This window comes from Equus asinus, chromosome 3 (assembly GCF_041296235.1).
Source record: "Equus asinus isolate D_3611 breed Donkey chromosome 3, EquAss-T2T_v2, whole genome shotgun sequence".
Lineage (NCBI taxonomy): Eukaryota > Metazoa > Chordata > Mammalia > Perissodactyla > Equidae > Equus > Equus asinus.
Genome location: NC_091792.1, coordinates 51022246 through 51048609, shown reverse-complemented (window position 1 = coordinate 51048609; position 26364 = coordinate 51022246). Strand labels below are relative to the sequence as shown.

The following is a 26364-nucleotide window of genomic DNA, read 5'->3' as shown; positions in this document are numbered from 1 at the left end:
AGGCACATCATGGCTAGCAGTTAATGGATCCTATGGATTTGGAAGGAATATCTTCTATTTAGCTGAAGAACAGAATTCGTTGCACTGGAACACAATAAGTCCAAATTTGTCTTTGGTTTTTCCTAATATGCCTCACCTTCCTCAAAAGGACTATGTAAATATCATTACATATTGTAGGCATTCCCCAACTTACAGAAAGCTTGTGTTCTACAAGTTCATCCATAAATAAGCTTTCTGGAACTCAGATCACATTTTCCCACTGAAACAATTTTATAAAGGATAGTTAGGCCAATCAGGCCACCCCACAGAAATCTATGAAGCTGAAATTTACTGGACCTATTATGTTTTACTGCAGCGTTGTGGGTTGTTTTTTTTTTCAACCAGCCACCTTGTACCATTATTTCTTTGATAAATTCCATAGAGATTCTAGGAGCACTTTTCCTCCTTAATGCTCACACACACACACACCCCCCTTACCCAAGTCTATGAGCCACAATGTCCCTTACTCATCATCGTAAGCACAGTGGAGCAGAGTTTAGATGAAGGGCTCTTGCATTTGAAGGCTGGAGGAAAATGGGGTTCTAGAGCTTATTAAGGGGCAGTGCTTAATAAGCAGGTTCTATAGTAACTGTTCCTATTGGGTCTCACAGATATAGGGCAGAAACAGTGCATTATAACTTCCACCAGGTTTATCTTCCAGAAAGATAGTATAAAAAAATTAGAAACTTCCTAATAGTCACTTTTAATCTGTATTTTTCAAATGTTTATAATCTCAGAGCAAAATAAATTATAGGTTACTTTTGTGTACTTTACCTACATCCAACGCTATAACAAGAAACTCTCCTCCCCAGGGTCCTAAACAGCAACCAAAGCGATGGCTTCCTTGACAACATTAACAGGCCCTCCCTGCTCCACAGGGAGAGAATGCCAGCAGAAGGTGCTAAAACCATTGTCTCAGGAAAGGGCTGCCTAAATTTGGGATCTACTTTTCTACTCCACCCAAAGGCATCTAAAATTTCATTGCTTTGAAGATTTTTAAGCCAGAGGATTGTTTTCACTGATGCAAGAACAGAATATAAAAAGCCACAAAGATAAAATGACTTAATTTCAAATGCAAACACTTTCTCATATACCAATTAACTGGACAATTTGAAAGAAAGATACATAGGAATCCAATACTTGCATAAAATTAGCTATTCTGTTATTTAGACCCAATATCAATTTATAGTTGTTTTAAGTTTAGTATTTTATAAGCATGCTTTAATCACGCAGTGCTACCATTATAAGATTGTAAACATATCTTTAATAAAGTCCAGATTCAGAAACACGACACGATTTTCCAGAAATCACTACAGAATCACAGCAGAACTCAAGAGTTCCAGATTCCTCCCTGTTCAAACTCAGCTGAGGTCTATTCCACTCACCTGCATAGATGTTGGCCTTGTTTAGGAGGTCGGTGCATGCGTGCATATCAGCGAAAGCCCGAATTCCTAAGCAGTTGACAGGGTGAAGCTGAGATTCCAAAAATTCACAGCAAGTCTTCTTCACATCCTGTAACTGTAAGAGACCAGCTGCTGGGAGAAGTACCTGCAATACACAAATAGGCAGGTTAGGCAACTGGCTGGAAAAAAACACTGTTACTATTGACTGGCCTACATAGAGCACAAGAGGTCCAGCCACAGCTTACGATCCCTTATCCAGACCCAAACATTCCACAGAAAAGTAATATAAGAATTATTTGCAAAAAGGGTAACGCCTCCTCATATTCTCCATAATCTCTAGAGAATCTTTCAAAGGTCTCTTCTTGATCACGAGAATGCAAGAGATATTAGATCATATTAGATTAATGTTCTTTTTAAAAGCATAAATAAAAAGTTCCCTTGAATTTTAAGAACAAAAGTTATTAGGATGCTAGGGGGTGCTATGGTTCAGTGAAAATGGTTTTGTTCCTTTAGTTCAAGCAATCATGAGCTTCGATGATTTGTGGGGAAGGGTGAGCACAGAGTAATATGTACCACAACAAAGCCTCATTTTGTTCTTCCACTGTCTCAATAACACAACAAACTGCTTTCCTTAGGGGGTAGAACAATTTTAAATTCAGTAGTCTGTGGCTATAAGCAGTTTCTCTAAAATGTAATATACGTGCTAAAAAGAAAAACAAAAGGTAATTGCCTAATAACCTCTAATAACTTTTTAGGTAATATTTTTATTTGAATAACTCCAAGAGATTTTGCATTAATTATAGGTTATTCTATGGAATTTAACCAGTATCTTCACCATAAATACCACATACAACACAACTGCTTTTCAAATCGGTAAATAATGGAAACATTTTTCCTTGTACGTGCATTAGTACAATGACATGTTAAGGACCATATTTGAAAGTCAAATTAAGGAGGAAAACTTGATTAAAAAAGGTCTCAAACATCTGCTGTTCTTTTATAAAAGCCAAAAAAAAACCCCTCAACTATTAGAACAATGGTCAATTTTAGAAAAGATCACATTAGCATTAAAAAAAATAAATAAAACCTAAGTTCCTTCAGGAATTAACTTTCATATATGCCAAGCTGAAGCCCAAAGAGAAAAAAAAAAGAAAGAGTAATTTTAAGTCTCTTTTACAGTTTTCTCAAATATCTGTAATAAGCCCTAAATGTGGAAGAGAAGGAACATTCATGTCTTTGTGTAACACAAGCTACTCTATTTTCTTAAAGGAACCACAGAAGCTGTAACTCTCAGATGTAAAGGTTGTGTGTGTGTGTGCTCGCATGTACATAATCAAATGGTCACAAATAAAGGACCAAGAGGATAACTTTTTGTGTTTTAGTTCAACTCCACCAACTAATATTAGTTTTCTCTGAAAACATGGAAATGGTATCTAGAAATAATGCCTTTTCCTTCTGAATTTAAGAAAAATAAACTGCAAATAATGCTGTTTGTAGCCACACCTTTTGTATAATATGGATAGTGTTTCATTACGTTAAGAGAATGAACCTCCATGGAAGGCTTTAGTTGTTGATAATTTGCAAATTGGAGGTTTTTCTACATTGCCATAATTGTGCTCTAAAGTAATGTAAAATACATTCCAAGATGCTTAACAGTGCAGCCATTTAATTCAGCAAATATACATAGTTAAGAAAGTGGTCTTCGGTGTAAGATTCAATCGCTGTGAAATCTGCACAAAGAGTAATGATCACCCACCTAATCAACATTTTTCCAGAGACAACATAGTATAGTACAGTAGTATTCAAATTGGTAAAAGAGAAAGATAGGGATCCTTGGGGGGAAAACGTGGCTGAGCAGAAACAGGCTCACTCATGCCCTGGTGCTGGGAGTGTATACTGGTTCAACTCCACGAAGAGCAATCTATTTCAACCAAAATTACAAATGCACATACCCTTTGACCCAGCAATTTAACCTACAGATACACTAACACACGCACAAAATCTCACATGTAAAAGACATTCACTAGAGCATTACTGTGGGTAACAACAGAAGTTAGAAAAAAAGCCTAAATGTTTAACATAAGGAGATTGGTTAAATATTTATAAGCATCCATTCAATGGAATACTCTACAGTCATTCAAAACAATGAAGGAATTATAGGAACGGGACAATTTCTAAGATATATTCTTAATAGAAAAAATCAGTGACTGGGTCATACTATGCCAACATAAACATATACACCCACACTGGTGTACACATCCATCTAAAAAAGCAACTATAGCAGGCTTTTTAAAATTTTATTTTTCCTTCATTGATTTCAACTTCATCACTACCAAGTCCAGACCTATCTTGTCAGGAGATTGAAATTCATAAAATTGCAGAATCTCAGATTTGGAAAGCACATAACAAGTCATGTAGGCCAGGGATATAAGAGTTATTTCAATTGTAGGCCATGTGGCTAGAAATTCACATATAATTTTTTATTGATGGAATGATGAGTCGAAGTGGTTCCAAGCTTGGCAAACATATATTAAATACAGCTTAAATGTGAGTCAAATGTATAAAACGAATTTATTCATATTTTCTTTTTGTCAGTAAATCCTTGAAAAATGCCTCGGTTTTACGATGTAATTTTACTAGGACTAAACTTCAATAGCTTGTAATTATGTAATTAACTACATACAGCTTCAAAAACAACTAATAATTGGCCCAGGTTTACTGACATGACTGGGGACCATCAGTCATTCATGGTGAAAACCCGAAAGCAGATAGGGCCACACCAATTTTCTAGATTCTTTTGCATATTAGTTAGATAGTCAGCTAAAACAAAACAAAATAAAAAATGCTCAAATTTCAGATGAACCATGTCCCACAATCAGAACCACTCAAACAGCCAGCAGCCTATGAGCTGGATGGCTTGGGATCAAATCAAATCAAACTTCCTAATTTGTCTGATGAAGAAACCAAATCCTAGAAAGGCCAAAAGACTTGACACCAAGTCAGACAGCTGGTCAGTGGAAAGCTAGGGACATAATCGAATTCACCAACTCTTCGGTCTATTGTTCTTTCTACTACCTTAAGCCCCATCTCTAAGTGCAGCATGGGGTGTTTGTCTAATTTCTAAAACTCCAATACTGTTCTTTTCAACAGGAGTAAGAAAGACAACAATCACTTCAACAGCGCATTCCTGTAGTTGATTTCATTTATTGAGTAATTACCATGTCAGGCACTGTGCTAAGCCCTTGGCAGGCAATGATATCTCATTATCCTTATTATACACAAGCGAATACAGGGGCTAGAGAAGATGAGTAACTTGCTCAAGGTCACACACCTGGCATGGGACAGGTCGAGTCTGCTATGAACACACCACTAACCAAAGTGGGTATAATGATTTTAAATGGCACACAGATAAACATTCTCATGTTAATAGTTAGGAATATGTTTTTAACATTAACCTCTATTTATTTCAATAATATAAAATCTTTAAGTAGATTTATTTAAGCAAAAATTGAGTCAATGTAGAGAAAAACATGAAATATTTCATAGAATCAGCAGTAGAGAATATAGCAAAGTCATAAAGGTGGCTCATAAATTACTGAACTTCAGAAAACCCTGATTTGGGAGATCAGATTTAGTATTCTAATCTTTCAATATCTAATCAATCAGATATCATTCTGATTCCTGTGGTTTTTACAGGTCACTGAAAAGGAAGAATGTGCTTTAATCTGGCGCTATCACAATCTCATGGCTTATTGTCTACGAAGTGGATAAACTATTGGTAACAAATGTGGGAAAACACCTAGCAATGTAAAGAGACCGTTTCTTAATTTGTCATTTAGGTCACAAAAATATCTTGGGCATTGTAATTAAGAAGTCTGAAGAATAAATTTATGTCTTTAAAACTAATTTTTCTAAGTTCTCTAGAGCAGCTGAATGGTGCTGCTTCTTATATGAAGTGGAATTATGTTGACACAATAAACCCCCAGCCACATTTCCATTTGCTTCATTTTCCACATGCTTCACCAGTAGTTACCCTGCGATTGATGAAAATAACCCCAAGGCACTCTAAGATCCCGAAGCGTGTTCCAAAAACATCAAAGAAAATGCAATTATATTTGCTATATATTCTGAATGTTAATGATATATTCTAAGAATCTAAAAGTGATTAATTCCTATATAGTGAGGGAGGGCCACATTCCAAAAGCTAAAACATCTCTCCCGGGCATTTCTAGAAAGCCCTAAGAAAAAACGTAAAGGAGGCAATCTGTCTCGAGGTCTCACCTCTCCTTTCTGCAGCCTCCTCCCTCCTGTTTCTCCTTTAGCTCTACTCCATCAACCCCGAGCTTCTCCACTTGGACCCTGGTGTTCTCAGCATGGTCTCGGTCCCTTTCAGGCCACTACTACCAGCATCACTTCATTTCATTTGTTCATCATACAGTTAGAACTGATTTTACAGATCTGCTCCCATGTTTACTATCTCTCTCCCCATAGAAGAATATTGGCTCCATGACAGTAGGGTCACATCTGTTTTACCCCGTTGTAATCTCAGGTACTAGAAGAATATCTAGGTGCCTAATAAATGAATCAACCTGAATGTAAATTAATTTGTTACTCTCGTGGGTATATATATTTTAAAAGAGATACAATTTTTAATGAATTTTGACCCAGAAATACAAACTCTTTTTTTAGAATGTATCTGCACGGAATACTTGTGTTCTACTGGAAATCCGCTCAGCCCCACCTCTTGCTCAAGCCACCACGGCAGCATCTAGGTCCAAGCTGGCTTTGGTCACTTGTGTGAAACTGTAACTTAACAGTGCCTAGCCCCAACCCCTACCATACCTCTCTCTGGCTTCCTACCCTGGAAATGCACTCACACCTGCACAATCTGGAAGTGCAGGGGAAATGACACTTGTGGGGCCACCCCTGACCAATGGAGAATGGTCCAAAGGAAGATGATGGATAAATACTGCACCATTTTGTTCCCTAAACAGATAGCTCTAAGACACATTTCATAAGGCTCCTCAAAAGGTCCTGGTGAGAATTACCATGTCATATTTAGCTGTGGCCAGATGTATACCACATTTTGAATTGGTTTTCCCTCCTTGCCAGTTCATTCCCCATTCACTCATTGTTGCCCCCTTGGATCACTTTCCAAATAAACTAACTGCACAAAAGCCTTGCTTTCAGGGGAACCACAGGCTATTTTATTACACATGGGACAAACTATGAATGTGAATATACTTAGTTATAAGAATATTAATTATAGTGCTTCTTATAATATCAAAAATTGAAAAGAACTTAAATGTCCAATAACAAGAGACAGATGCAGTAAATTCTATATTATCAACAAAATTAAGTACTTTGTAAGTATCAAAAGAGATATAATAGACAAATATTTAAGGACTTAGACAAGTGTTCCTAATATATTTAGTATAAAATGCTAATTTCTAGTTGGGAAAACTGGACAGCCACATGCAAAAGAATGAAGGTAGACCATTATCTCATGCCATACACAATGGATCAAAGACTTGAAGCTAAGTCCTGAAACCATAAACCTCCTGGAAGATAACATACGTAGTACACTCTTTGACATCGAACTTAAAAGATCTTTTCGAATACCATGTCTTCTCAGACAAGGGAAACAGAAGAAAAACAAGTGGGAGTTCATCAGACTAAAGAGCTTCTGCAAGGCAAAAGAAACTAGGATAAAAACAAAGAGACAACCCACCAATTGGGAGAAAATTTTTGCAAATCATATATCCTATAAGGGATTTAATCTCCATAATATATAAGGAACTCACACAACTGAACAACAAAAAAACAAACAACCAAATCAAAAAATGGGCAGAGGAGATGAACAGACATTTTTCCAAAGAAGATAAACAGATGGCCAATAAACACATGAAAAGATGTTTAACATCACTAATCATCAGGGAAATGCAAATCAAAACTACACTAAGACACCACCTTACACCTGTTAAAGTGGCTATAATTACTAAGACTAAAAACAACAAATGTTGGAGAGGGTGTGGAGAAAAGAGAACCCTCATACACTGCTGGTGGGAATCAAACTGGTGCAGCCACTACGGAAAACAGTATGGAGATTCCTGAAAAAACTAAAACTAGAACTACCATATGACCCAGCCATCCCACTACTGGTATCTACCCAACAACTTGAAATCAACAACCCAAAATAACATATGTACCCCTATGTTCATCGCAGCACTATTTACAATAGCCAAGACATGGAAACGATCCAAGTGCCCATCAACTGATGACTGGATAAAGAAGATGTGTGTGTGTGTGTGTGTGTGTGTGTGTGTGTGTGTGTGTGTAGAATGGAGTACTACTCAGCCATAAAAAAGACAAAATAATCCCATTTGCAACAACATGGATGGACCTGGAGGGAATTATGCTAAGTGAAATAAGCCAGACTGAGAAAGACAAACACCAGATGATTTCACTCATATGTGGAATACGAACAAACACATGGACAAAGCAAACAGTTCAGTGGTTACCAGGGGAAGAGGGGTGGGAGGTGGGCACGGGGGTAAAGGGGAGCACTCATGTAGTGACAGACAAGAAATAATGTACAACTGAAATTTCACAATGATGTAAGCTATTATGAACTCAAATTAAAAAAAGCTAATTCAAAATAGATACTACAATCCCCTTTTTCGTAAACACATACACATAAAAAGAGACAGTACTAGAGGAGTGTACTACAATTGTTAATAGGGATTATTTCTGGTTAGTGGTAGTATGAAGGTTTTCTATTTACTTCTTTTTATTTGTATTTTCTAAATTTTCAATAATGACTATGCAGCATTTAAATAGTCACATATTGTTTAAAATAAAGTCAGGGAGAAGCAAGTAAAGGAATGCCTTTCTGGATCTCTAGAATTCCAGCCAAGATAGCAACGGGTAAGGGAAGCTATTTACTTAGTGACTATCACCCACCACTCACCAGAGGCCACCTCAGTTTGGCCTGTCCTCTGAGTACCACGAATCTTAAAGGCCTCTGATAATCAAGCTAGCGTTTTGTAGAACATTAAGTAGGCTCTACGTGTTACTCTTGTTCACGTGAATAGCAGTATCTTGAAATGTTTGGAGAAATACCAAGTAAAAGAACATGGCCAGCTGATTAAACAAATTTAACTTCAAATGCTATCATTTTGTTAAATAGAAAAAAAAATACTTCCATCTAGATATGCTGATTTCCAACATATGGAAACACATAAAAGCGTAAATATACTGTGGAGACGTTTTCTGCTATGAACAAAGAAGTTGGGGGAAAGCTACCACTGACTAGTGAAGACAAGGAGAACACGAGACATGGAAGATGCCCGAGCCAAACAATTAGCACCCATATGACACTCTTACACCAGCTGCACATTTTAAAGTAAGATGGTTTCATCCTACCGCACGTTGTTTGACAAGCCAAATTACACATAAGACATTTTGCTTAGACAAGTACACTCCTTCTGCTTGGGTATTAGGATCTGTAGTTTATTTTCAGCTTGGGCATTTACTCCACAGGAGGAAATAATTTATGTAGTAAGTCTTTTAAATGCCAAGCCACTAACAGTGTGGAGTTTTCTGGGTTTTTTTAGTGAGGAAGACCGGCCCTGAGCTAACATCTGAGCCAATCTTCCTCTATCTTTTCTATGTGGGATGCTGCCACAGCATGGCTTGATGAGCAGTGTGTAGGTCTATGGCCCAGGATCCAAATACACAAACCCCAGGCCGCCAAAGCAGAGTGCACAAAACTTAACCACTACACCACTGGGCCAGCCCCTAACAGTATGTTTATTAGAAGAAACTACCAAGGGGTCTGATTACTCCATATATAAGATTTCCAGATGTCTATGAAAGCACGCAGACATAAAACTCCGACCTCAGTCACTTACTTTACAGTAAGGGCACTGCTAAAAAGCAGATTTGTATTCATTTCTCAGCCATTTTATATTCAAAGCAGAAGCACTTGTTTATTTAAAATGCAAGGGCCTTGTGTGCCAGGAATGACATGAAACAAACAAGCAAACAACTGTTCAAAGGGCATGGGCAGAAGGAAGAAATTATCCCAAACTTAAAGAAGCTGTACGCTGTTGGACTAAAGAAAGTCTCATTATGAAATATAACCTATAAATTTCATTAACATATATCTTCCAAAATCTGTATTTAGTGCCCAATATATAAATAAGTCATGTTCCACAAGTTTATTTTATTCAATTGATTGCTTGATACTCTGCACATTTACGCAAACACTATTAAATTATACTATTATTAAATTATTACACATAATATTACTACTTGACTGCCATGAACTGAGGAGGTACTGGGTACAGGAAAGGAGGAAGAAGAAAGCTTCCTTCCTCTTTCTGGGATGTAGACCTGGTCCAGTGCAGAGTTTTGAAATAGGAAATGTCTGTCCTTGGCAGCCTGCCACCTCATTCACACTTCTACATCTCAAAGCCCTGGGCCTCGGCCACCGGGAGCCAGCCCTGTGCTCTGTGGACTCAGCTATGATTTTCCACCCAGGTCTGCCTTTCCTGATTGCTAAGTGTTTATCCTCTAAATACACCTATTCGACCTCCCTCCTCCCAACACACCCCTACCCAAGCTCCATCCTCAGGATAGCTACTGCAGCAGGGTCAAAAGGAAAGCTATCTTATTATTAATTCACATTAATGGTTAATAACGCAAGACCTTCCAAGACAGATCCTTCCAGAGGTATTTAAAGTTTTAAGAGACGCTGACTCTTAAGCAGAATATATCTGTAATTGATGTCATTTCCAGTGGTATAATAAACCAAGTGAAAAAGCAAAGGTACTGTGGAAGAAAAAATCTGGGGCCAATGTGGCTGTCTGAGGCAGGCTGAAAGCCACCTCTCCTATACTATTGTCCCTGTTACAGCTATTTCTTCCATTATTTTTAACCCAAGGTTTCCCTAAAGTCTCCAACTTATTCAAGAGTGGCTCAAGTGTATAATGAAGAAGCATCTGCCTTGTAGAGTTGTTGAAAAAATTAAGTAAGTTGGTCAACCATTCAACATAGTGCCTGGCACATGACCAGACTAGTACATTAGCTCTAATTCAACACTTTTTTTCTTGGATTGAACTGAACATTCAACCCCATGACAACGGAATGCCAGGATTTCCTCTCTCCCTCACAAGATGACGTTCTATGCTGGATCCTTCACAATAAGCATAAGGTTGCTTCCTTTTTCAATCAAATATTCCAAAAGTAACAGATATAATCAGGGGCAATTTGGGAAAGAACAAACACCACATACAAAAATGGGAAATATATTTGATACTTCACTTGTTGCCAAATATAAATTAATGAGAGCACACTTTATGACTATTGATATAATTTTTTTTTTTAACATTCAGCTGAAGGTATAGTAAGCCTTGGCCCCTAACATATATTTGCTGTCACTGTAAACTAGGCAACTCTCTTAGAAAGAAAATAGGCAGCATTCATCAAAAGCTACCAAAAAACATAAATTTTAAAGCCTTTGACTCTGGAAGTATGTTTCTCGGAATCTACCCTGAGAAAACGGTTTAAAAAGTGGAATAGGCTACATGAATTTTACTTTACTATTACTTATAAGAGTAGGGAAAAAACAGAAACAACTAAAGATTGAACAATATGGCAACAATTAAGTAAATTATGTTAAGCCCACATGATGCAAAATTATAATCAATGACGATGAAGACTAATAATGGTTTTTTAAAAAATTAATATTTCTAAAATATTTGCAATAACATACAATCGTACTATAAAATTAAATGGACACACAGCTTTAACCTATAATCATATTAGAAAAACTTAACAGACATCAAGTTCCTTTTATCTCAAAAAACTCTGAAAGTAAGATAATACTGACAGAGACAGAAAGAACAAACAACTGAACATTTCCACATGATTTATTCTTTCTAACACATAGTGGACATAAAGAAAGAAAGTGGTCCACTGGTCTTCTTAATGACAGCTTGGCTCCCTGCCCTTGCATCCATCAGTTCCTAGCTGGCAGCACTGGATGTGGATCTAATCCTGTCTTTAATCAGAGAGAATGTCTGGGCCTTAACTAAGCAGCTCAATCCAGTTGACCCTACGCCAATGCTGATGTGACCTTGGGCACTGTGATCCTCTGTTCCCCAGACCCAGTTCCAGTCCCCTCTCCCTTTGCTGCCACTAACTAAGGCCCTTCTCCTAGCGAGCATAAGCAACCTGGCCCTACTTTGCTGTGTACTGATCAGTTCTCCCAGAGGCTGAAATCCTACGCCTGGTCCCTGCCCAGAAGATGTAGAGTGCTTGTTCCCTTGCTCCTCTCCTCCTGTCCCACTCCTGCTAGGATCTCCTGCCTGGCAGGATCAGCTTCATCAAACAGGGCCTGCCTATCCTATGAGTGTTCCTTTATTATTCACTTAACAAATATTTACTGAGCATCTAATGACTACCAATCACCAGTCTAGGTTCTAGGGATAGGGAATGAACAAAATGGACAAATACACCAGTGACCCTAGAGCCTAGCTTCTAAGAGGCAGCACTCCTATTTAGGAGGTTCATGTACAGTTCCCATCATCCCAGCACTCCTGCCCTTCCAAGTGGTCTTTGGATCTCAAAGTCTGAAGTCCACAGGCACTGAAGGACTCAAGAGCTACAGATATTAATCCCCAATCTGTCACCAAGTTCCTATAAAGCCTCAGGGGGCAGAACAGAGTTAGTATGAAAAAACTGGAGAATGGAAACCATACCAGAGGTTCTAGAGTCAGAAAATTCTGGCCTTGAATCCTGGATATGCTCCATGCTAGCTGTGTGACCCTAGAAAATCACTTAGCCTCTTTCATAAAAAACAACCCTCTGTCCAGGATGTTATGAAAACTAAATGAGGTCAGCACTTAGCAAAGTGACTGAAACACGGAAGGTAGGCAGGCCTTTCTTCCCAAATGAATATTTTATTCTATTTCTACTATCATTTATCAGACCTAATCCACCCTAATCTCTTCTCGTTTAGTCCTCCCTCTTGAAAGTCACCACGATCAAAAAACATGACTGCTGGTCTCTCGACTAACTGAACATGCATTTTACTCCTATAGATCAAAAGTGCCTTCTGCATCTCCTTTAGATCCTCCAGGATTCTTCCTTTCCACAAGCTCAGAATTTCATAAATAACTAAAGAACAGACTAACAGACTATCACTGACCCTGCATCCACCTTCCAAAAACAGAATTTAAACTAGTTCCATCAGGCTGGTGAGATTGAGGCATCAACCTACTGTCTAAAGAAGAAAACTGGGACGAACAAGTACCTTCGTAGGCCTCAAAAATATTTTTTTTTAAATTAAAATATAAGCAAGCAAGTTTAAGGTGCCAAGATTATCAGTTAGCTCAAACAACAGAGCTAAGATGTGAGTCTCTTAATATAAGGGACTAATCACAGTGCTGGCTTTGCAAAGGTGCTGCATGGATATATTCACAACTGCGGATGATAATCACCAAATCAACTGATAAATACAATTGTCAAAATAATTTATCTTCATTGTCTCCTTTTTGTAGCAGTCATTCCCTAGACCAGGGGAAGTCATCCAAACAGCTCCCCAGGGACTGCATTACTTTATTACATACAACTCCCTCCTCTTCCTCTCCTCTCTCCTGTTCTTCTATGCCACCTCCTTCTTCATCTTCTTTCTAAATTGGGGTATATTATTCAGAGGCCCCCATAGACTACCAAGTTTATTTCACTGGAGTTTTTTCAAAGCTGAACAGGCTCCAAACAATTTTTTTAAGATTTTTTTTGTTTTCTTAAAAATAATGCTAAGTCAAAACACACAGACAGACATACACACATACATAGATTCTCACACATGTAACACCCTCTTATTGCTTGGACAAATAGCTCTTTTCCAGTTGCATGTTATTTTTCACCAAAAATTATTCTATATTCTCTACACCCAACTCTGTCTGTAATATGCATACACTATCTCCCAACTTTGTTTCTCAAAGTCTAGGCTTGACATGTGAAAGAAAGATTATAAAATCAAATTATTGATAGAAAATAAAAAGTGAGAAAATACATGATAGGAAAGCACAGGTTCAACAAAATAATAATAAAATAAAATCACATTTAATAGGCAATAAGTAACTTCATCCATCTTACTCATAGCCTCTCCCTGATCCCAATTAGAGCTTAATTACAGAATATGTGCTGTTCTCAATGATCCTTATCAAAGTGCTTTAAAGTCTTACTCATAACAGCCAAAAACTTTAAACACGTGTCCATCAACATGCTGAACTGCAGTAAATCTACACAATGGAGTACGCAGCAATAAAGTCTATTGATGTGAAGTTCAACAACAGGCAAAACTCACCTATTTAACAGAAATCGTATCAGTTGTTGCCTGGAGTAAGGGGTGAGGGATTTATTAGGAAGAGGCTTGAAGTTATAAATGCTCGATTTCTCGCTTTGGGTGTGGGTTCATGGGTGTGTGCACTTGTTACAACTCAGCAAATAGAACAATTAAGATCTATGGTATGTAAATTATACTCCATCAGGAAAAAACAATGAGTGCTTTAAGCCTACACTAAGAGATTAACCAGAGGTCAGTGGAAGGCATTTATAAATTATCAAACAAATTTTTTAAATGGAAAATAATCCTATTTGATAGAATCCAAAATAAGAAAGTAACCCCCCCCAAAAAATCAAATCTATTTACATGACCAAATTTCTACAGTAGTATTCAAAAAGTTAAAATAGCAGCTTGTGAATACATGTCAGTGATATAGCTATACTCAATTTCCACTAGAAATAAAGTTTTCATAAATTTTATATCCTGCGGAAAGGCACAAGCACACTTAAACCAGACGATCAGAAGCACATAAATTTTACTAAACTGACAATGGGATTAAGACATCAAGGTCCAGCTTATCTCAAACCAAATATGCCAGAACCACAGGTAATTTAACAAGTCTATACTCTCATCACCTGAACTGGTTTGGAGAGAGAGACCCTTAACACTAGCAACAAGCCTGATGCAAATGTGCTACCCCCCAACGCAGGCTCCAGACCTCAACAACAGGAGGCAAAGATCGAAGATCACGAAAAAAATCCACCTAATAAGAACTTTGATTTATATCCGACTCCTCTCATCCCTGCTTAAATCACCACAACCTTGCTTATAAGATGCTAAGTCATAAGAGGACAATGTTATTTTCTATTCATTGAGATAAATGCCTTTTATGTACCACATGAAGCTACTTAAAACATGAATCACGGGGCTGGCCCCGTGGCCGAGTGCTTAAGTTGGCGCGTTCCGCTGCAGGCGGCCCAGTGTTTCGTTGGTTCAAAACCTGGGCGCGGACATGGCACTGCTCATCAAACCACGCTGAGGCAGCGTCCCACATGCCACAACGAGAAAGACCCACAACGAAGAATATACAACTATGTAGCTTTGGGGAGAAAAAGGAAAAAAATAAAATCTTAAAAAAAAAAAAGAACATGAATCGCAAAATGACAACCATGTGGACATCTTCAAAGATCATATATTTTAATAATATAAAGCCACAACAAGCAACATAATTACCAATGCTTCTGGAGTACCTACCTCTTCTCCAAACAGGAACTTAAAAAACCACTTCAAGTGTGATGTTCATCTAGTTTTATAAGACATCCTTATAATAAAGCTTCTAGATTTTCTCAAACTAGCTGACTTCACTGGCTTCTTCCATACTAAATTTTAAATAAACTTTTCATCTGTTCTACGCTTTTAACTTATATAGAGTAAAATATAATTTAACTGGCATGATTGGAAAATGGATGTTCTAGTTGATCAAATATTTTGATTAAAATTATGAGGCTTACCAAGTTCAAGCTTAAAACATAAAATACAATCAACATAAAAACTCAATTGCAAACAATTTAAAATTTTATAGTAATTATTAATATAAAGGAAATTCATCATTTTGTGCCTCTGGATAATGATAAACTAAAATTATCACTATTCTGGTAAAGTGATAAAATACTAGGGTTAAGAGATTTCTAGATTTTAGAATGTCAGATAAATTCACTCCAATGATAGGATTTCCCATTGCTATACCACAAACACCACTAATCCTAAAGGTTTGAGTCAAGGCATTTTAATGTAGTTTTTTAAGTTTTAACCTGCATTTTCCAAGCACATCACATGCCAAACCCTTTTAGTCAGAAGGGACTTACTCTCTGCCTCATAAGAGAAATAGAACATGAATGGAAAAACAATAAGCCTTCCACAGACTCTGCTGGGACAAATATCACTTTCCCTCCAGCCACCACGTGTCAAACCAGTGGAAAAGGACGATTATAAATCAAAGATATAAAACAGTACTGTAATCACCCAAGAGTGCAATCTCCACACCAACCCAAACACACAAGACTTGTTGGTTGTTGGGTGGAGAGAAATCTATAGCAAATTAAGAATTTTTGGTTTTGGTCACAAATATATATCCTGATTCATAATATAAAGAGTGAGGGCAAAGTTTTATGAACCACTTTTTACCCAGGGATCACAAACAATCTCAATGAGGTCATCGTCGTCTTCCTCACACCTCAAGTCTTCCTATACTGCCCCATTTCCTATTTCTGCCTAATACTCATAGGGCACTTTAATACTTTTACGAGCTTTACCTGGTATATTTTACAGCATTTCCATGAGGTGTCAAAGCATTATTAGCCTCAATTAATAGCTGGAAAACAGACAGCAAGGTTAATGTCTTCTCAAGGCCATTCTTCAAGTCAATTCAAGATTTGAGCTCTGAATTCTAGTATGATAATTAGCCAGAGTCTACTGGGCCATGAGGTTTTTTAGCAGAGGGCCAATCTCAGGGCTCATTATTTTCTGAGATGCTCAACAGTAATTTAAATATGCAGCGTTATACTCAAATAATTTTATTCTAAAATGCTGCTAAAAACGTTTACAAAACCGCTCAGTAGATGTTTTTGTTCACCTTGAAGAAGAGCCTTCTACTCAACTTCTTTGGTACTTGGGCGATTTCTAAATGTATGGTTGAGAATGGAAAATGGTCATTCCATCAAGATAACTAAAAGGCAGATCTGGAACATGACCGTAACTAAGCTTAAAACATAATCAAGTATATAGTTATAGTCTTTGACAGAGAAATTTCTTTTTATTTTTAAAGATTAGCACCTGAGCTAACATCTGTTGCCAATCTTCTTGTTTTTTTCTCCTTCTCCCCAAGGCCCCCCAGTACATAGTTATATATTCTAGTTGTAGGTCCTTCTGGCTCTGCTTTGTGGGATGCCACCTCAGCATGGTTTGATGAGTGGTGCTAGGTCCGCGCCCAGGATCCGAACCAGCGAAACCCTGGGTGGCCAAAGCGGAGTGCAGCAACTTAACCACTCAGCCATGGGGCTGGCACCCAGAGGAATTACTTTTAATATAAGGTGCAAAATGGTCCCATGTTATTTCATTTCTATATGGAGATAGATGAGAATTCAAAATACTCAGGCCCCCTGTCCTCTAGTTGAGAGGCCTGGCCTCAGTGAGCCACTGCGGCTCGTAGAGTTTGTCACATCCTCAACTGCTTGAAGGCAGAAAAAGACAACTACCAGATTATAAGATGTTCAGAAATGGGTTATCTGAAGAGCAATTATTTGTCAGAGTTTTTCTGGGTACCACACAGGGTAGAGACATTGGATCTGATGGCACTCAACCAATATTCTGGTCACTAGAATATTATGTTTTGTAGTAGGATGATAGTTCATTAGGGGCCTCCCTTATCCACTTGAAGTAAACCCCCTTCTCTCTAATTCCATGCTCACCAAACGATTCTGATTACTAATTCTACCACATAGGTACCTTGATCCTGGGAATGATGCACACTGGATAATGTACACACATATAGAGTCACTAGAAACACCTATTACCCTGTAAAGGTAATAGGCTGTGAAGGCACTGAGGACAGGGGCTTTGCCCGTCTTGCTTAATATTGCATTGTCAATGGCTGTAACATTGCCTGGCATATAATAGATGCTCCATAAATTTTTAATGAACTATTATTGAAAATTGGAATTCATCAGGATCAATACTAGCAGTGGAAAAATGAGAAAGCTCAATACCTTAGAAGTAGGAAGGGGAAAGAGGAAGCCATGTATAAAAAGCAATAAAATGGTTATTAATCCTCACCTGACCTAGCCTGGTCTAGCTGCAGATCTCAAAAGCTGCAGATCTTCAAGTTCAGTCCAATTCAGTCCTAAACTAATCCTGACCAAGACTGCAAAGTTCATTAGCAGTTTAATCAGTCTTTATGTGCTGTCATTAATCTTGCTGCCCTAAATGTGGTGTGTTCCCTGAAGTATCCTCATGAGTACCAAGCCACAGGTGAGCCCTAAAGCCCCACGGATTGGGCGTGGCCCCAGATCCTGGATTTGCTGTCCAGTCCCTAATGGGAATATGGACTCTGCATGATCCCACACTTACTTGGCTGTGGCCATTACAATTGCCTAGACCTTACCAAGTCTCTTCCCAGACAAGCTAAAACATAGGAGCTGTAGACTTGAATCACTGTTCACTCAAACAAGCTCTTCCTAGACCAAAGACACTGGTCATCAATCTAAGAGCAGGCACCATCACCACCATCACGATCACCACCACCACCACCACCACACGAGACTCCTGCTGCCATGCCCCCTCCAGCACCTCATTCAGACCTGAAGTTGCCATTCATCCCTGAACATTTAAATTTGGACTACCAGCTACCCTCAGTTTTAAAAATATTTACTGAGTGCTTGCTCTCCCAGATCAGTGCCCCTATTCCTGGCCCCATTCATTTATGGCTCAAGCCTCAATTCCAACCTGGCTTTCAGTGAAGTCCCAGCATGTCTCACTTCCACATAAACCAGTTATCTACTGCCTCATGTTCCACCAGCTGTTATATAAGAAGAACTACCCCATGTTACAGACAAGAAAATGAGACTCAGAGAAGTTAAGAGATTTGGACAAGGTCACATGATATTTAAATAGCAAAGCCAAGATTCAAATCCAGTCTAAGTCTATACTCTATTGCGCTTTGTTCCTTGTTCATTTTTTGTAGCATTAGACCTACCCCAGGACCGAGAACTTAGCAGATACTCCATCAATGTCTGTTGAACTAACAGAGTGTCTTCAATATCCACTTAAAAAATAAATATCCATCTAATGGGAATCTTATTTCAATGTTTATCTACACAACGCCGAAATATACACAGCAAAAGCACTTGGTACCAACTCCTGCTTAACCTACTCACCTAATTAACCAACTCTACTTATGCCCAACCTCTGTAAAGTGTACCATCTAATATCCTTGCACACTTCTGTCCTGCCAGCTGAGTTAAATTTTATCAACTCATACATGTTGGATTTGCTCCCAAATCTGTTTATGACACTTGCATATGTTACTGAAATTACATAATTTAAATAAATAAATGTACTCCAATGAAATGTGAGTATAAAAAGAGAGCTGTCTCTATGAAAACTAAGTTCATTGCTTTAGATTGACTTGATCAATGCGTTACTGCAAAAAGAAATTTTTTTATCACATTAGACGTGGGAGGAATGAAAGAGAAATTGTATAATTTGAAGATGACTTTGCATTGAGATTTCTCTTCAAGTGTCTCAGTTCTTGCTGCACTTCAAAAACAACTGGAAAATTAGAATTGATGCATCGTTATGGTGTGGTACGTGCAAGAAAGAGTACGTGGCTTTCCGAGTAGCTGACCATACTTAGTTTTACAACAAAAGATTGGCATACAATTGCATAGTTATATGTTTTAGGTTAAAATAAAATATTTAGGGTATACATGTACTCTTTTTTAATGGTTTCTCCATTTTAATAGCTTTTTTTTTTTTTTTGAGGAAGATTAGCCCTGAGCTAACTGCTGCCAATCCTCCTCTTTTTGATGAGGAAGCCTGGCCCTAAGCTTACATCCGTGCCCATCTTCCCCTACTTTATATGTGGGACGCCTACCACAGCATGGCTTGCGAAGCGGTGCCATGTCCACACCCAGGATCCGAACCAGTGAACCCCGGGGCCGCCAAAGCGGAATGTGCGCACTTAACCGCTGCACCATCGGGCCGGCCCCATAATAGCATTTTTTTTGATTAAGTGGTCAACCATATCAAATAGGCCTCCCACCGTGGAAGCCCGTCCCTATGACGCCCTCCTTTTAGGAAGGCCTCATGGGTAAAATGCTACACAACAGTATACTGCTAGTACTTCACGTCTAAAATAAACAAAAACAACCCGCCCTACACCATCAATAAAATGGACACGCTATACTGAATTTTCTACTGTACTGAGACTGCATTAAACACTCTGTTGTGTTTATTACCAAGAATTAATTTTAAATGTCTCTTGAAAAACTCTCATTTAAATTCTGTTCCTTTTCTAAAAGGACGAGATTTTCTCTCTCAAATAACTTCAATTTATGCAACATGTAAGTTTCATGAACTATTTAAAACCCATCCACTCAAAATTATCAGACGCTTCTTAAATTCTCCCCAAATAATAAAAGTCCTAATGTAGACAGAATCTGTGGATGATATTAACTTGGGAATAATATTAACTTGGGAATAAGAGCATTTACTTATACTGGCACTGTCTATTAACATGCTTATCTTTGTTTTTCATACTTACGTCGAGTGAAAAACTCTTACCTACTTTTAGTAAGCCAAAACAAATACCAAAAGCTGAGAAGTCAAAATATACGTAACAAAACCACAAATCTAGCAATGAGTGAACGTTCTGAAATATTCAAGATCTTTTAGGATTCTCCAAAAACGTTAATCAACCCATCAAATGAAGAGGAGTACACTTTCAATAATTTTTGGATAATGAAAAAGATACTTTTTGGTTATAAAGATATTTTTATTTTCAAATTTATAAACTCTCTTTTTAAGTAACACTAGTTAATGACAAATTAATAGTTGTTGTGTGATGTTTGCTTACTTAACCTTCCTGAGCTTTCTCATTTGCAAAATGGAGTAACATCTATCTAATATGGTGGTGAGTATCAAATGAGACATGTAAAACGCCTAGCACATAGCTGAAAATAAACCCATGTGAAAACTCTACATATATACATAAAGCCAAGTATTCTTAATTGTGAGGGAGAGATAAAGTACATGAATTCTCTGAAAGTGTATGAAAAACATGCATACATGCTTATGTGTACTTTAGTTGGGAAAGGTTCTACAGTTTTTCATCAGATTCTCAAAGGAGACCACGACCCCAGAAAAGTTTAAAAACATACTTTATGGTAGCTTTTGGCCTTATTTTCTGTTTCCAGATTTATAAAGTTTATAAAATTTGATTTGAAACTCTAAACACAAGTCAAATTTAACTTACTCAACAGGAACAACAAAAAAGTTCAATTAAAAGCACGGTGAAGGTAAGATATGTATTCTCCTTTTATTTCTCTTTAAAATATATATATAAATTGATGCGGCTCAAATTATTCCCCAACCTTGCTACAAATAAAAACAAATACCCAAACTCACAACTAAAGTTTAAAAACTTAAACAAAAAAAACAACACTAAAAAAATAAATCAATAAATCAGGGAAACCTTCCACAGCCAAAAATTAAAGCCCTATTACTTGTGTAATACAGTAGCAACTGCTCCTCCTTCGGAGTTAATTTTTCAAATTACCTCATTCCCTCATTCTGATCCAAAGTTAACAACCTTCCCTTCAAATAGCTATTACATATTTCTTAAATTTATGTATTAAGAAGACTGCATGGTATCACAGAAGGGACCCTAAACTAGGAATCAAGGAAACCAGGCTTATGGTCCTGTTCTTTCACCAACTGACTCTAAGACAGCTGGACCTCAGCCTTCAACGGCACTATGATTCTACATAAAAACATGCAATCCCAAAGAAAAGACTAAGACGCCTGCTATCCTAAAATTGTACTTTATTACTAAAACAGAAACTGACAAAAGGGAGGTGCACCTGACAAGAGATTTGACTTGATTTGATTTCTAGATCTAATAAGAAAATATACCTACAACATTTGAATTACAGAAAGTTCTGTCCCCAGAGTCAGCAATCTCAATGCAGATAGACTCAGAGCAGGGCTTCCAGTTGGGACCATTTAAAACTTCAGTTTAGGGGCCGGCCCGGTGGTGCAGCAGTTAAGTTAGCACATTCCGCTTCTCAGCGGCCTGGGGTTCGCTGGTTCAGAACCCGGGAGCAGGCATGGCACCGCTTGGCAATAAGCCATGCTGTGGTAGGCATCCCACACATAAAGCAGAGGAAGATGGGCATGGATGTTAGCTCAGGGTCAGTCTTCCTCAGCAAAAAGAGAAGGATTGGGAGTAGTTAGCTCAGGGTTAATCTTCCTCAAAAAAAAAAAAAACTTTAGCTTAACATTAATAAGAAGACTACATACCTCTACCATACCGTTCCTTTCCTTAAGGTAAATAGCACTTACAAGAAAGATTTAACAAAGAATAGACAGATAAAAATACACAAAATAGAGGAAAGGGCAGTTTGGTGTATCTTGATAGATAAACCCTTATTTTGTATTTCATTGAAAAATATTTGTATGGAAAAGGTAGCTTATTTTAATCGATTTTATTTCCAAATCACCTTTTCTAAAACAAGGATTTTTCAATGGAACATAAAATAAGGCTTTACATACCAAGATATTCCTTTATTAAAGAGACATCCCTCTTCCAAAAACACTATACCAAAGTTAAGCATTTAATAAGTCTGCCAAACACAACTCTTTGAATGCATTCCTCTAAGAGCTGAGCAAAATACACAAAAGGCAAATTACCATGGCAAGAGGTTTTATGAAAGGCTGTAATGACTAATATTTCAGGACTGGAACGTGATCGTTATTAAAGGAAACATGAGAGGCATTCTCTCAGTTCCTCATAGGCGAATGTGTCCACCACAAGAACCAGTGCAAACAACACTCAGTGCTGAATTCACACAGTCTGGTCTCTTAGGCCTAAATCATCTTTTGCAATTTTCCCCATCTGACACATTGCGTGTATCAAAGAAAACAATCAGTAATTCACTTGCTGAAGATCAGATATAGGGCAAAATGAGGCCCATTTGCCTCAAATGAATAAAACAAAGGAGCAAAAAGAAACCCAAGATACAGTCTTGTTGAAAACAATGCCCCAGAATCCAGCAAATAGCCCAACTGCACAGAAAGGACCAGAGCGAGATGACATGTCAGTACTGTTATCTCATGACATGTACCAAACACTGTCTTCCATGTTAAAAAAATGTTCACCTAGCATCTGATTCACACCTTTATACACAATTTCCATATCAACTAAGGTTTTTCAAACGCCTTATCTCATAAACGGGACTTCCACGCAAAGATTACCGAGGCCATCCGGGAAAGATCACCAGGAGGCCTTATCACTGCCAATATTTCAGATTTAATAATGGCATGTCTTAAGTTAAAATGCAAAGACTTCAGTCTCCAAATTCAAATATTTTGTATCATATTTCAAGTAATTACCAGGGACAAAAGATTGAACCCATAATTTCCTACTTGGGTGCAAGCAGAACTTAGATACTATTTCTTAAGAAGTTAATCCTAACTCTTTCTGTTGTCCTCAAAACACAGTTTACCTTTTGGAAGGAGTACAAATAAATACAAACTTTTAGATGGCAATTTGGCATATCTATCAAAAATTAAAACATGCATGTATCCTTTGATCCACAAAGGACATTTTAAAGAATCTACCCCATAAAATTTTTGGATGCAAATATAAAAATGCTCGTTCACTGCAACACTTTTGTAAAGGTGAAAAATCACATGTGCTGACTAACATAAGAGATACCACACAAAAGAATGAGCTGGATCCATATGCACTGACATGTAAAGAACTTTAAGACACCTTGTTCAGTGAGAAAAGCAAATTGCAGAACAACAGGTATAGTAAAAATATATTATGTCATGAAAACTGTGTGTGTGTGTGTGTGTGCGTGTGCGTGTGTGTGCGTGTGTGTAACTGCATAGAAGATGGTCTGAAAAGATTCACATCAAACAGATAGCAGAGGATACCCTCTGGGGAAGGAGAGTGGATCAAACGAGTGTGGGATGGGGTGGGCAGAAAGGGAAGGGCAGTTTTAAAGAGGGACTTTCACTTTCTACTCCATATACTGTCCATCTGTACCATTTAAACATTTACATCATACATACAAAACATTTGTTCTTTATACAAAGTAAGGAAGAAGTAATGTCAAATTTTAGCTAAACTCCAGAATCACTTAGAGAGGATGCTGAAACAGTAAAAGAAGTAAAGGCTCTTGGCAGTCAAAAACATCCTTTGTAGACTTCAGCCTTCAAGAGAATAAAGAAAAATGTGGGCAGCATCAATCAGTAGTTATAAATGAATATGACAGTGTTTTCACAAAAGAACAAGCAACATTCACAGAACTAAAGGATTTGTATCTTAGAACTTTAAGAATATAAAAGATACTGAAATCAGAAACATTATTAAAAAGATATAATCATTCCAAATGTCTCTTGGAAATGCAGTTTTAACAACGAATTCTAGCACTTTGGTACAAAATGTATACTGTGTGGGTATGCTTTTTTGAGTTGAAAAACTGACATGTATAACGAGCTAAATGGTATGAGTGTTTGCTCTTACCTGTACATTTTCTTCTGTAACCTGAATTTCTGCAGTGTAAACATAATCAATTAGCATCCTCAGGGTCCAGCCGTCTACCTCTTTTATTCGAACTCTCTTTGCTCGGCTCTCACTCATCTCACCTAAAACACAAAGAAGAAAGAGTGACGCTACAGCAAGACACTGCTGAGGAAATACCAACGCCAAGACAGACTGATCACTTTTCTTGCCACTCACTCTATTCAGTAGGCAAATGATCGCCACTTTTTGCAGGTCTGAAACATTCTCCTACCTCCCCTAAAAGCTTACCTCAGCAAACCATAAAACGAACTTTTGTTACCCCTTAGACCTGAAAATCACATCAACAATGAACATGCCACATGTCCAACTGCATTAACTACAATACCTGTGGCATTACAGGTTCAGTGTCCAACGCTGTCTATGCTTTTTTTGGGGGTCCATGCTTTTGAGAAGTTTGTTTCCTTTGGGGATTTCTACTCCAGATTAAATAGTCAAAATGTTACCCCTTCTCACTAAGAACAATGAGCACTTACTGCAAAGGCCCCATCTGATTAGCAGCATTCATTCAACAAGCACATCAGTGCCTGCCATGGGCAGGTGTGGCCTGCGCTGGACACAGAGGCTCTGCCCTCAGGGGGAGGACACGATCCTCTTTCAAGCAAAAATTAGAACACAAGTTACCCAAGATGCTGAGGGAATGCAAGACAAAAGAGGGATCAAAAAGAATTAGGCAAAGACAAAGGCTTGAACAGTGATCTTCTAGCCCAGTTCCATTCCTATTTGTCATCCGCTCCTGTTTGCCAGCCCCAGGAACTTCATGCTCCAGTCATTTCCATACCAGCATTTACTACTAAACCCAGATACTCTTTCACATCACTGCCTGCTAAAAAGTGGTATGAGACTTCCCTTCTAATCACCCATTGAACCAATGAAGCATTCAGGAATCACAAATAAGATCCTCTCTTGTAGAAAGAAACAGGGAAGCAGAAAAGAGAAGGGATGGCCCCTAAACCAAGGAGATGTGGGGAAAGCCAGAAGTAGGTTTGAGCACTCACATGTGGACAACAGAAAATGACCCAAGATATAGCGAGACATAAGCAATCAAATGGTGGGAAAAGAAAACTTCAATGAAAAACAACTATAGTCTAAAAATAATGTTGTACACGATGAGACACTTTAGGAAAAAGGTTTGGTCCTGGAATTCATTAGGTGTTAGAGATAAAAGCATCATCAGCATGAAGAACAATGCTGCCACCCCTCACCTTTACCTTAATCCAGCATCTCCTGTTAGAATAACAACACAATGACCTCAAGATGTCTTGAAAGTTAATTTCTTTTTCAGAAGAAGTGAACTGTCAGCAATTGTAAACTATCAGAAAAGCCTATGGGAATCTATAATTACACAAATATCCTTTGCAAACACAAACCTTGGGAGGAGAGAAATACTAATAGCGATGTACATTTAACTGCATGCTTCCCTGGAGATGATCTCTGACAAGATCTCAGAAAGAAGCTCTTTTCCCTTTAAGAGCTGAAATTGCTCAAAAACTACCCTGCTACTTCCCAGGGGGAAAAACATCCATCAGAACTACAAGGGAAGAGAGATAGTTAATAAGAAAGAGGTATTACATACGCCTATGTAGCAAGAAGACAGGACTGAGTTACACGTCTGCTGCCTTAGCACGTTTTTCTCCTCCCCTTAAAGGAGATGGGAAAAATGGAGGGCCAAGGAACACGGAAATATAATTCTCCATCTGCAAATAAGGCACCTCCCTCTAACCTACTGTCTTCCTGCAGCTTGTAGACAGATGGAATCTGTATCATCGAGAATTCTTCTGTGCCCAAAGTGAAGCACTTAGACTTGGACTTTAGACAAAGGCCACACCTAATTCATCTACAGGGCCCCTGTGATGTGCGAAGCCCTGCAGGGTCTGGGGCCACACAAGCATAAAGCCATGAACTTAGTTCTCAAGGACTGAATTCACCCTTTAGGACTTAGGCTTAGCTTAGACAAATACCAGTCTGACTTTGATTTACATATATGACTGAAAAATAATTAGTCCTCTGCCAAGCAGTTTTTAATATTATAGTTTTTAAGGTATTGCTGCTATAAGAGACACTTTGCTAATTCATATATTCTTTATGTGTCTTTTTTTTTTTTTTGAGGAAGATTAGCCCTGAGCTAATGTCCACGGCCAATCCTCCTCTTTTTGCTGAGGAAGCCTGGCCCTGAGCTAACATCTGTGACCATCTCC

At 38.0% G+C, this 26364-nt stretch overlaps 1 protein-coding gene across 3 annotated transcripts in view; it reads right to left on the bottom strand.

Moving 5' to 3' along the window:
* The window catches only part of KLHL2 (kelch like family member 2), a 107522-nt gene that overhangs the window by 51928 nt on the left and 29230 nt on the right, over nucleotides 1-26364 (bottom strand). For all 3 annotated transcript variants that reach the window (XM_044767005.2, XM_044767006.2, XM_070505028.1), the window contains 2 exons: nucleotides 24110-24231; nucleotides 1425-1587 (listed from right to left, as the gene is read on the bottom strand). In XM_044767005.2, coding sequence (XP_044622940.1) covers nucleotides 1425-1587; nucleotides 24110-24231 — 285 coding nt within the window. The remainder of the gene's footprint in view (nucleotides 1-1424; nucleotides 1588-24109; nucleotides 24232-26364) is intronic.